At 38.7% G+C, this 13,913-nt stretch overlaps 1 protein-coding gene across 4 annotated transcripts in view; it reads right to left on the bottom strand.

The window, feature by feature from the left end:
• The window catches only part of GPC3 (glypican 3), a 411,323-nt gene that overhangs the window by 53,759 nt on the left and 343,651 nt on the right, over window positions 1–13,913 (bottom strand). For all 4 annotated transcript variants that reach the window (XM_069462996.1, XM_069462997.1, XM_069462998.1 and 1 more), the window contains one exon: window positions 286–445. In XM_069462996.1, the coding sequence (XP_069319097.1) occupies window positions 286–445 (160 nt within the window). The remainder of the gene's footprint in view (window positions 1–285; window positions 446–13,913) is intronic.

The following is a 13,913-nucleotide window of genomic DNA, read 5'->3' as shown; positions in this document are numbered from 1 at the left end:
TAGTCTTTCCTTGAAGAGTTGATGGCATTGTGTGTTACAGGGATTTTAGGGGAGTTATAGAGAACAGATTCAACTGATTTTTTAAAAAAAATTTTTGGTAGAGATGGGATCTCACTATGTTGCCCATGCTGGTCTCGAACTCCTGGCCTCAAATGATCCTCCTGCCTCAGCCTCCCAAAGTGCTGAGGTTACAGGTGTGAGCCACTGTGTCTGGCCCTCAATTGATTTTTAATTCCTGAGCATCACCATATTTGTCCCCAATTCAAGCCAGCACCAATCAGTTACCTGCAAGGAAGCGGAGCTGATTCTTCACCTTCATCATTCCATCACCAGAGCCTCCGATGCACTCATCTTCATCATCGCCGCAGTCTCCGCTTTCAAGCCCTTCCTCATCTAGGTTTTTATCCAGAACTTTACCTTTGGGCACAGACATGGTTCTCAGGAGCTGAAAGAAAACAACCAGGAATACAGCAGCTGTTGATATTTCTCAGGAGGTCTAGACAGTGTGTTATTAAGAGGAAGCATTAAAAATGTTCAATGAATTACACAGAAGCTTTTATAAATCATTTTCAAATTTAAGAATATCACAGGTATAAACTGCTTACTCTCTTTACAGTTTCACATTTCTGGATCTTTCCACAGCATTTGACACGATTCTCTACTCTTTGACTCTACTTCCATCACACAGTAGCCAGAATGTGTATTGCATTACACCTTCCCATACCATGATATTTAAGTTCCTAAAAGCCTCCAAGGTAGAACTCACTGATGAGGAACTTAAGACACAATAGGCAAAGCTAGGAGGACACCAAAATCAGAAAAGATCCTTACGGAATCCTCCGATAACCGCATTTACAGTCACTAAATTAAAACAACAAATGCTTCCTGTCAGATGAAGAGAATAGCAGTGCCATTTGATATACATTTTAAATGAATACTTATATAACTGATCATCACATCCTATGCCTTGATCACTAGAAAAGTTGTTAAAGATTTCCCTCTCCCCAAATTCCATTAAGATGCTTTTAAATTCATTTTGCTTTTATTGTAGATAATATGTTTACTAAGAGGCAAGTTTGTCTTGCTCTTCGGTGTCTGGATTTTTAGTCACATGGCCAACGCCTTCCTAATTTTATGGGATGCCCACCTCCCAAAAGTTTGTCCACTGATCTAGAGACCCAGCCCACAGCATGAATGGTCCCTGCGGACAGTCGTCAGATTCTATCTTATTTTCCCTCACCATCTCTCTCCAAGGCTTCACTCTAGTATCCTCTGTTTTTGCTCTGGCTTCTGCCCCATCACACATTTCTAGTCCTAACTCTCAGTCCCACCCCTTACTTTTAAATGAAAGGCAACAAAACATGCTGGAGATACAGAAACTGAGATTTTTGTGATTGCGGAAGAGGTATCCAGAAAAAAAAAAAAATGCTGCACACACAGGCGCGTCTTGGTTTCTGTGGTTTTCATTGTCTCTGTGTTTACTGTCATGGAGAAGTACACTTTTATGTTCTCCACCTGTGATTTAGCTGCTACACTGAGATCTACTTGGAAAAAGCTACATACCACAGAGAAACACGACTCAACAGGTGTTTTAAAATTTTTTATTACTTTTTTTTAAGGAAAGAAAGAAAAGCCCAAAAGAATATTCTTGTCCAAGAACCTCAATGGAGAGCCAAGCCATCAACTATTTTGCACTCCAGCACCATGTCCACCTTGCTGCTTTACTGCTTCCACTCTCTAACGTTCCCACCTCCAACTCCTCCACCACACATCCTACATATCTAAATTTATACTATGTAAGTACAGGCTAGGATGACTAGACTAGTGGTTCTCAAACTTTTTGGTCTCAGGACCCCTTTTTCACTAAGAGTCCTAGAAAATTTTTGTTTATACAAGTTTTACCTATCAATATTTCCCATCTTGGAAATTATAACTGAGAAATTTAAAAAATATTTATTTGATAGCTCACTTAAACATAACACTAATAAACCCATGATGTAACATAAGCATTTTAAAATGAAAAATAAACACGTTTTCCCAGATATAAGAAAGTTCTTAGGAAGAGTGGTATTGTTCCACATTTTGGTAAATCTCTTTAATGTTTGGCTTAATATAAGATAGCTGGATTATCATATCTGCTTCTCCAATCTGTTGTGAAATATTGCTTTAGTTGAAAGATTTGCAGAAAATCCAGCCTCCCACAAATATGTAGGGGGAGAAGAGAGAAGTATTTTAGTAGATTCTTCAGATAATTGTGGATATTTTTCTTTGATAATACATAAAAACTCAACACGTAGTTGCAATGTAGAATATGAAACCATATAAATAAACATTTCATGCTCTTTTACATTAAAATCTATTGATATGTTTTGAACTTTGAGCATTTTACTCATTTTACATCATCATGCATGGGTCATCTGGAAAATATTGGCTCATTGATCTATGGAGGTCTTCCAAATGTTGACATCTTTCATTATATGATATTAAAAAATCAAATTCATTGATATCACCTCCAATCTCATCAGAAAAGTCTTTAAGTATTAAGAAGCTCTCAACCTCATGGTGGCAGACATAAGTTTTTAAAAATTTTAGTTTTTTCTTACTCTTCTTGTTCCTTTCCAAGAAAATGTCTAGCAGATGTTCACGTCTGTATAACCATAGTTTGTCTCTCATTCTCTCAAGTAAAAATGAAAAATGAGGCTAGTTTATCTCACAGCTCAAATAATCTCATAAGTGCTTTGTCTTGAGACACACACTGACACACCATATACATAATTTAACTGTACTTTCCATTTTATAACACAGAATATTAAAAAGTACAAGGTTTTATAAAATTAATAAAGGTTTAATAAATTAATAATTTTTGTAGTTTCGGCAATGATATCCTTAAGTGCAGGTGCCCTTTATTTTCCTACAAGTGCATGTCAGTGAAGAATATAATGACTACTGGTGCCACTTCCTTGATTCTTACTGTGGTGTCAACAGTTGTACTTGCTATTGCTTTTGCACCACTGGTACAAATATTAACACAGTGAAAAAGACAAATACCATTTGTGTTGTTGTGCAAGGAGTTTTGACCTTGTGGATGCCTGGATTCTATGGACTCCCAGGGTCCATAAACCATTCTTTGAGACCTGCTAATCTAGCCTATAACATCACTTCAGTCTAGCCAAAACCCTCAGTCCTCTCCTTTACCATTATTTCTTATGGGAAAGTTGCTTTTGACATAAGCATTTTTGTGTTAACTTTCAAGAATGCATCCTTTGCGTATATCATGGAAATCCGGAATTAAAAGTTTTCACATAAGGGAAATTTGTGGTTAGGTATAGATTAGTGAACTTGCTATTTCTCAAGCTTATCTTATATTGGTGCCTCTCATTAGTACCTTCAGTAAACATTAATAGAGAACATACCATGAGCTAGCTGTTCTTCATTTCTGTCTATTGAAAGCTGTCTATACCTTCAAGTCACATTAAAATGCCATATCCTTAATAAAGTCTTCCTGGTAGATGGTCATTCTAGTTCTCCTTCTCCCTCTTCCACTACTGCTCCTTTTATCTGTACCTCCTAAATATCACTCTCTGTATGCAATCTGGCATTATTTATTTGTACATATAATTTCTCTCTACCACCAGACTGTGAGCTGCCCAGGGGTTGCATCTTGTATATCTTTGAACTCCCAGCATTTAAGGCAGTGTCTGGCACACAGTAGGCACTCAATAAATGTGCTATTGCCGGTGGATAACAGACTTAAACCTTAGGCGTGATACAATTAGAATTCTAGAAGAAAATGTAGGAAAGACTCTTACAGACATTGGCCTAGGCAAAGAATTTATGAGGAAGACCCCCAAGGCAATCACAGCAGCAACAAAAATAAATGAATGGGACATGATTAAATTAAAAAGCTTCTGCACAGCCAAAGAAACAGTCATGAGAATAAACAGACCACCTACAGAATGGGAAAAAATTTTTGCATACTACACATCAGATAAAGGACTGATAACAAGAATCTATTTAGAACTCAGGAAAAATCAGCAAGAAAAAAATCAAACAACCCTATCAAAAAGTGGGCAAATGACATGAATAGAAATTTCTCAAAAGAAGATATAAGAATGGCTAACAAACATATGAAAAAATGCTCAACATCCCTAATCATCAGAGAAATGCAAATCAAAACCACAATTAGATATCACTTAACCCCAGTGAGAATGGCCTTTATCAAAAAATCCCAAAACAACACATGTTGGTGTGGATGTGGAGAGACAGGAACACTCATACACTGCTGGTGGGACTGCAAACTAGTGCAACCCCTGTGGAAAGCATTATGGAGGTATCTTAAACAGATTCAAGTAGACCTGCCATTCGATCCAGCAATCCCATTATTGGGCATATACCCAAAGGAAAAAAGGTCATTCTGTAACAAAGACACATGTACCCGAATGTTTATAGCAGCACGATTCACCATAGCAAAGATGTGGAAACAACCCAAATGCCCATCAATACATGATTGGATTAGTAAGCTGTGGTATATGTATACCATGGAATATTACTCAGCTATAAGAAATAATGAAGATATGACATCTCTATGGTTCTCCTGGAGAGAGTTGGAGCCCATTATATTAAGTGAAGTATCCCAAGAATGGAAAAACAAGCATCACATGTACTCACCAGAAAATTGGTTTCCCTGATCATCACCTAAATACACATCTGGGAACGATACCAATCAGATATCAGACTGAGGTGGGGGGTGGGGGGAGGGGATGGGTGTATGCCCACATAATGAGTGCATTGCGCACCGTTTTGGGAATGGTCACGCTTGAAGGTGCTGACTCGGCAAGGGGGGGGTGGGGAAGGGAGGGATATATACCTACATGATGGGTGCAATGCGCACTGTCTGGGGAACGGACACGCCTGGAGCTTTGACTTGGGGGGAAAGGCGGTACATGGGCAACGTATGTAACCTGAAATTCTGTATCCCCCATAATAATAAGATGAAATAAAAAAAAAAGAAAAGAAAGAAAAAAATAAATAAATGTGCTATTGAATTGAAGCAAAATGAAGTAGTGTGGTATCTTTAATTCTTTAAAAGCTACTTCCACAACCTTATGAAAAAGGAGAAAGCCAAAGCCCAGGTTAATTATAGAAGAAGAACTTGTGAATGAATAGCCAAGCCCTTTTGGACGACCTTGGCTAAGACCTGTAGCTAATATTTGAGAGACCATTTTCCAACCTGTGTACAATGCCCCAAATATTCTCGCTAGCTCAGTTTAAAACAAAGTGCAATTAAAGAAAACTCTTTAAAACTTTGCCAGTGAGGCTACTTCTTTAGGTCTTAAATCACTCCCATTTTGCAGACAACTTCAACATTGAAGAAGGATTACAATATATTTTTAAAACATTTTACACAGACAGCTGCTGATGAGCCTAACCCTGACACATTAACAAAACAAATCCAAACCTAGAAAGCTATTGTTAATGTAAAAATCTTAAAGAAGAGACTGAAGCTCCAGAGTGTTGAAAGAAGGGTAATGGGTCAGAGAGGAAGAATTACCAGCAAGGACTGTGGATTTAGTGCAGCCTGGAATTTGACCCAGAAATCAAATCAGCTAATTAGAATTCACAATATTGACTTTTATGTTCCCTCTCTCACTCTTTACATTGTCTTTCAGATTGAACACTCATTTTATAGAAAGAAAATTATGAGGGTCTTGCACACAAAATCAGGTTTTAGGGGCCTAATGCTTTTGATTAATTGTTTGTTATTTTCCAAGGACAGTATCCTGTTAGCTTTTTAAAAGTCAAGGCTACAATAATGATTATTCATGTAAACTATCTTATTAAAACACAGGTCTGGGCATTTCACTCCACTATCCCCATAGCCATTCCATTAACTGGGCACTTCTGCCATGCATTGCTTTCCATATAGAGGACACCTCCTTAGCTGGGTGTGCACAAGGCCCTTCACAATCCAGCTTTTTCTATAGCCACTACCTTCTGTACAACTCTGTTTTAGCCACTGATAATATCACAGTTGCCTAAGAATACAATTAATTTTTATTTTACAATCTAATATTTTAAATACATAAGTATCACATATAATATAGAAAATTGAAAGGAAAGAGAAACAAGGGGAAAAAAACCTGGTTCCCAAACTCTAATAAACAATGTTTGTGCTTTCAAAGGTAGATACTTTTTAATGCTTATTTTTAAATTGAACTTGTATTTTTGAATCAGATTGACTTGGGTTGGAATCCTGGTTTTCTACTTATTAAACTTGTATTTTCAGACAAGCTGCTTAATCTCTCTGAACTTCAGTGTCCTCATCTGTAAAATAAGGGAAATAATGTCTGCCTCATAGAACTGCTGTAATGAACAAATGTGATTAATGTAATGCTTTAAATGTGATAATGCATCTAGCATGAAGGGAACTATCAAAATTTACTTAGCCATTTTCCTAATATTGAACATTTACATTATTTCTAGTTGTTTTGCTTTTATAAACAAAGATGTAATCATCAGGAGCATTCACATAACTCCTCCATGTGTTGGATTATTTCCTTAGTAAGATTACTGGTTCAAAGGCTATGTATGTACTTACCATGAGAGTGAGTCTCCAACTTCCATAAGAATCACCTAGGATGCTTGCTAAAACTTAGGCTCCTTAAACTCTTATACGCTGTTAATGGGAATTTAAATTGGTACAGCAACTATGGAAAACAGGATGGAGGTTTCTCAAAAAGCTAAAAATAGAATTACCATATGATCCAGCAATGCCACTACTGGGTATTTATTCAAAGGGATTCATTGCAGCACTATTCGCAATAGCCAAGATATGGAATCAACCTAAATGTCCATCAACAGATGAATGGATAAAGAAAATGTGGTATATATACACAATGGAATACAATTCAGCCACAATGAAGAATGAAATCCTGTCATTTGAGGCAACATGGATGAGCCTGGAAGATATTATGTTAAGTGGAATAAATCAGGCACAGATAGATAAATGCCTCATGTTCTCACTCATAAGTGGGAGCTAAAAAAATTGAGCTCATAGAAGTAGAGAGTAGAATTGTGGTTATTAGAGGCTGGGAAGGGTACAGGGGAGGAAAGAGTGGAGAGAGGTTGGTCAACAGATACAAAATCATAGCTAGAGAGGAGGAATAAGTTCTAGCGTTCTATAGCCCTGTGAGGTGAATACAGTTAACAATAATTTACTGTATATTTTCAAAAAGCTAGAAGAGAGGACTTTGAATGTTCACGACACAAATGATAAATATTTCAGATGCTGGATATGTTAATTACCCTGATTTGATCATTACACATTGTATACATGTATCTAAATATCACTTTCTATCCCATAAATATGTATAATTATTATGTGTCAACTAAAAAAAGGAAAAAAAGTTTTAAAAATTTAAATAAAGTTGAAAGACATTCTGTAGGGAAAGGAAAAATATCTAAGATAATATATATTGTAGAAGTAACATCATTTTGAATATCAAGTCATTCAATACACAGTCATAACTCCCCCAAAATGCCTAAGAGAAGGCAGAGTATTATTTTAGTGTATGAACAATGTTGATGCCTTCCTTTTTTTTTTTTTTTTTTCTTGATGGAGATGGGGTCTCACTCTGTCACCCAGGCTGGAGTGCAGTGGCATGCTCATAGCTCACTGCAGCCTTGAATTCCTGGGCTAAAGCGATCCTCCTGCCTCAGCTTCCTGAGTAGCTGGGACTATAGGTACATGCCACCACACCTGGCTGATGGCTTATATTTTAGTGTTTATATTGTACTTTTGATAACCATTCAATCATTTCTTTCCCTGTAAATATTCAGGTCAAAAATGTGGTAAAATAAAAACAAATAATGATTTTGAAAAATAAAAAGGCATAAGTAAAATATAATAAAAAACTCAGGCTCCTACACTCACTCACAGAGCTTCTGATTTAGTAGGTCTGGGGTGGAGCACACAGATCTTGCAATTGTCTTTTTTGGGGGGTGTGGGGGCCAAGGTTCTCATTTTGTTACCCAGGCTGGTTTTGAACGCTTGGGCTCAAGTAATCCTCCTGAGTAGCTGGGACTACAGGTGCATGCCTAAGTAGACCTGTCCTCCCCTCATCTTACTGTGAGTGAACTGAACTACAAATCGCTCTTTAAGAAAGTTTGCTCCAGTGTTACTCTGCTTCCCAGAAATCCTCAGAAACCATCTTTGGACAAGAGTCAACCTAAGCATCATGCATGTTGGAATCCTTAACACATGCTCTTCAAACCATTTCTTTTTCAAGGCAAATGCAATCTGACTATTTCCTTTTCACTTAGGTATAGACATCATGACATTTTGTCTTTGTAGTTAAGAAAAATACCCTTGTATAAATGTGATTGACTTCATTCATTTGATTAAAAAGCAAAACATTTAAAGTTAGCCTTGGTATAGGTACTAAGGGTTGAGTGATAAAAGGAAACAAAAAGCTTGGAATAATTACTTAAGAAAATTAGAAGCACAGTGTAAGAGAAAAAAGGATTTCTAGAATATAGCAATTTCATTTTCTTAAAGCCATAACCAAATAACAAAAGGGCACTGTAGCATGGGACAATGTGATTTGGCAGAAACTCATTTTGTGCTTAGTTGACAGAAGAACAAAGATCAAAGGACATACTTGTTGTTCTTACAGGGATCAAATATGCTGAAATTAGACCAGTGAGAGTAACAACTCTTGATCTGTCTATATGGTATAAATAACGTGCCTCTTGGAATTACCTTGATTGCAAAGATATGAACCTTATCAGCCACACACTGCGCTGGGGTTTAACATATGTTCTCTCACATAATCCTCAAATCCTTTCCACCAGTTTGTGTAACAGGGAAGACTGCAATCCTCATTTCTCACATTAAAGGAGGACACCAAAGCTTAGAGAAGGGCCAAGACTTGACCAAGTCATTGAGGAAGTGATAGAGATCTCATTAAAAATAATGTCTTCAGCTCCCAAGTCCAGAACCCTTCAAGAAAAACATGTGTCTTAGGCAAAGACATCAATTAATAGGGCCTTCACTTTACCTTCTTTCCATCTTGACTGCCTTTAGCTCAGTAATTTCCAATTCAATCCCATTTCTCAGATGTTAGCTGTTAACTATAACTTGATGGGAAAGTCTTTCCCCATTGGGTGGGAGGACCAGGAGGAGGAGATAAGCACCAGGCACTGAACATCTTTGGATGCCTCCTGCTTGTCTTCCCCAGCCTTGCCATCTCCTGTGTCTTAAATAACCAAACTATCTCATGAGCGGGTTTGTTTTGAAAAGCTCTGACAGCTGGTTAGGATAGAATGAAAAATTCCATTACTGCTGCTACATGGCTAAGAGTTTTCTTGACTTTAAGCTCTTCAGCATTTTAAAAAATAAAGGATAAGCAACAAAATAGATACTGCAAATATGGGGCTTGGTACATATTTTGAGGATTTAGCTGGGTTTATCTCCTTTGGCCACTCAAATACCTTCTCTAGGCATTTTTTAATATCTGGAATCCAGGTTACATTTTAAAGCTATTAAGCTGGGCTTATAAAACTGATTTTGAACTATTTGGATGCTCAGCTTTGTACAACCTGCAAGGAATGCTTTGGGGGCCTGGCTTTCCATGTCCACAGCAATGTAAACACATGCTTTACTGTTTGTATTTGGGTAGCATAAGCTAATGGGAAACAAATGTGGTGACTCCAATGAATCCCAGCCTTTTTGGAATGCCATTATTATTTATATGTTGTGCACATCCACAAGGCCTAGCACGTGACCTCTGCTTTGCGTGCACGCTCTCTTTGAACGAATGCACCAAACCACAGCCACAACTAATTGGAAACAATTGCAGCTCCACACATTTGAGACAAAGCCAGAACCCAAATGCATAGGGCTAGAATTAATGGCTATATATGCACTTCCCACGCTGAGGAGGCAATAAAGTACAGCAGTTAAGGGCATGAGCTTTGGAATCTGACCAGCATGGATCTGAATCTCTACTCAGCCTATTCACTAGCTGTATGACTTTGGGAAAGTCCCTTAACCTCTCTGAGCTTGGTTTCCTCCCTTGTAAAATGGGGGATAATATCACTTATGAACTTCACATGGCTGTCGAAGTATTAAATAAAATAGGACCATTCACTTTTCATAGTCCCATGTATTCTTCCTTCAGAGAACTTTCCACAGTTTGTAATTATATATTCCCGGTTGCACCTCCATTAGACTAACAGAAGGGAAAACAGTCTGTTCGATTGCCAGTGTGTAGCAAAGTGTTTGGTACAAAGTAATGTTCAGTAAATATTCATTAAATGGATGAAAGAGCAAATAAATAGAAAAATGCATGTAATGTGCTTAGCACATTGCCTGGCAAGGTAGTAAGTTAGTTCTTGGACATGTTAACTCAGCTACTCAGGATAATGATGATGAACTTGAGGAGGAAGAGAAGAGGAGGAAGAGGAGGAGGAGGAGGAGGAGGAGGAGGAGGAGGAGGAGGAGGAGGAACAGCAGCAGCAGCAGCAGCAGCAGCAGCAGCAATCTCAGCAGCAGACATGAAGAGCTTGTTACAAACGCCTTGTAAGGCAAAACAAGTAACACTCCATGGCCACACAGAAAGAAGGCTGGGTGGAATTTTTGTGAGTCTGAGAAAACCCTTCTGGATGCTCCCAGTAAGATAAGGGTCTGTGCACCAAGGAAGCAGGCAGAGATGTTTCATAACAAAGAGCAGAGCCCTGCTACAGGCTTTGCTTGCACATGGCATCAGCAAGGCCATCAGCAAGGTCACTGGCACCCACAGATGCTCTTGTCTGGGCCTTGCTTCCCCATGCACTTCTGATCCACAGCACACGCTTTCTCTGCCACTTCTTCTGCCTTCCCCAATTCTTACTTTATGTTTGTGAATGTAGTGCTGAAACTTACAAAAATCAGTTTCCCAATTAATAAATGTCTGGATAGTAACACAAACCAGGATGTGAAAGAAGCAAACCCACAATGGAATTAAAGCTATTTTGATGGGGTTCTTTCCCCAGCCATAGAAATGGTTCTCTGCAGTTTTAGGAAGCTGTCCACTACCTCAAAGTGGAAAATTTCCAATAACATTACCAATAGCTTAGAACTGTATAGAGTTTCATTTTTTTCCAAGAGGAAGCACAGCATGGTGGCTAAAGGCTCATACTCTGGAATCTGAAAACTTGGGTTCAAATTTACCATATCATTTACTAGCCTTGGTACTTCAAACAAGTTATACTTTAACCTTTCTGAGCTCTGTGTTTATTTTCTATAAGATGGGTATATTAATACCTGTATCTATCTCCCACATTGTATAACTACGGGAATTAAATGAGGTAATTTGTGTAAAGCACTGAACTTAGTATCTGGCACACAGTTAGTGCTCACACAATAATATATTAATATTATTTATCAAAAACTACATATAGGCCGGGTGTGGTGGCTCACACCTGTAATCCTAGCACTCTGGGAGGCCGAGGCGGGAGGATCCCTCGAGGTCAGGAGTTCGAGACCAGCCTGAGCAAGAGCGAGACCCCGTCTCTACTAAAAATAGAAAGAAATGATCTGGACAGCTAAAATTTATAGAAAAAAAAATTAGCCGGGCATGGTGGCACATGCCTGTAGTCCCAGTTACGCGGGAGGCTGAGGCAGGAGGATTGCTTGAGCCCAGGAGTTCGAGGTTGCTGTGAGCTAGGCTGACACCACAGCACTCTAGCCCAGGCAACAGAGCGGGACTCTGTCTCAAAAATAAATAAATAAAATAAAATAAAATAAAAAACTACATATTTATAAAATATAAATTTCCAAACAAGATGAATTCTGAATTTTTGGTATAGGTTAACATTCCATTATGACCTAGGTAGGGCTAAATTTGTGGAACTCTGTAGACTCTCAACCAATCTTAGTTATTGTGTCATTCCTATTAGCATTTTATTATTTTTATAATGAAAAGCACTTCCATATCTGTTCTCTCAGGTGATCTACACGGGACCCTTGTGAGGCAGCAGGTATTATTAGCCTCATTTTACAAATGAGGAAATTGGAGTGGAGAGAGATGTGAGGAAACATGTCAATTTTTAGCCCCCACATTTTAAGAGTAGCCACTGTAAAGTTGTCAGGATTTGGGATGGGGCCAGGAAGAGGGGGTTTTATACTCCAGCATTAACTTGGAAAGGGCACGGCCCTGGGACTTGCACAGTTCTTAACACGTAGTAGGTGCTCAGGACATGCTCGATAACTGAACTAATGGGTTAACAAACTAAATAAGCAATTTATTCACTGACGTTTGAGTTCTCCCAAGCTCTATCTCTTCAATCCTGGTCTGATATGCCATTGCTGTTGTCCTGGTATAATGATAGCCAGTTCCTGCCAGGGAGCCCTGGATCTGCAGTTAGACAGCTAGATAGCTGTACAGACTGAGTGACTGACTACCTGCACTCACTTTATTGGGCTTCCCTGAGAGTCAGGCACTATATTCCCCTCCAAACGAGGGAGGCTCCTCCCCTGACAAAGTGGGGTAAAGTCAAAGAGGAAGGCAGACCATCAATCTCCAGCCTTACTAGAATAAAGTTCAGTTTAAGGAGCCAAAAGTCCCACAAAGTACAGTTGCAGTTATAAGGCTGGAGCCAAGATTGGCCTAGCCCCAAGAAGCTAGCCAGTTCAGGCTGATATGCCAGATGTGGCAGCAAAGTGCAAACACACGGCAAAGCATCCTTGGAGACCACCAAGTCCCCATTCTCTCTGAAGGTCTCTGACCCTGGCTACCCCCTTTGTTGAAGATTAGTGATGCTTTGGTCCCTATATCAGTTTTAAATTGTGAAAAACCATAAGGACAAAATATAACTTTTTTTTCTGGAAGGAAAACCTGCTTTGAAGATGTCTGTGGAACCCCACAGCCATGCTCGGTTTCGAAAGGAATCACCTCAGTTAGATGAGAACCACTGACAGAGGGCAAGGGTCCCAGGGTGAAAGTGTACCAAGATATTACACATTTCCTCAGGGAACTGAGGTTACACAGACATGATCTGAGCATTTACTATTGTCCGAGTGCATAACTGTGATTCATTCCAAAGAGACATCTTGTGGTTATACTTTTGGGAAATGAGAATTCTTGCCTCTAAAAATAACCTCTGTGTAAGAACCACAGCAGCCATGTCATCAAGCATTGGGCTTGAAGAGTCAACCTCAATGACTGGGGGACAACAGTTCTTCCAGAAGGCCTCTAGCCCACTGAGGATTTGTGAGATGCCTCTAGTTTCTCTGACAAAGCTTCCTTCCATTAAAGCTTAGGTCTAGATCAGGATTTATAAGCAGGTTTTCAGTGAAAACAGTTTTCCTGCTGTGGTGTACAATTTGAAAAATATGAATTTTTAAATATGCTGCAAATAATTAAGGCTGCATTGTATTATTCAGAAGTATAATAAATGACCTGGAGCATATGGTACAAATAAATGAGCTGGGACTTGATGAAAAACTATATTCTGAGTTTCTAGTTTCCTTGGAGGTCAGGGAATTTCAAACCTCTCCCTTTCCAAGTTTTAGGCTACAGAATCCTAAGGGGGAAATGGGCTCTCACAGGAAACAGGAAACATGAGTAAAATTATTACAATATTCATATCTAATCATATACTTTTAAAGGCTGAAACAGAGGTAGCAAAAGAATGGTGCCCTTGTGTACTTTTTAGCTTTACTCCTTAAGTAAACATTAACTGAAGAAATGCCCAGGTAATTCTTTTAAATATGAAAAATAGAGACGTGTCCTAAAATAGTGCTTTGTTTGGTAAATATGGCATTAAAAATGCTAAAATGATTGGCTCTTTCTTAATTCAGCATGTATAGGTTTTGTAACACTTTGGTCGCAGAAGACCACTAGAACACTGGACTCTTACGTGGGCCATTG

Source organism: Eulemur rufifrons, chromosome 30 (genome assembly GCF_041146395.1).
Source record: "Eulemur rufifrons isolate Redbay chromosome 30, OSU_ERuf_1, whole genome shotgun sequence".
Classification (NCBI taxonomy): domain Eukaryota; kingdom Metazoa; phylum Chordata; class Mammalia; order Primates; family Lemuridae; genus Eulemur; species Eulemur rufifrons.
Note: the sequence above shows the minus strand (reverse complement) of the source record. Positions and strands in the feature narration are given on the sequence as shown.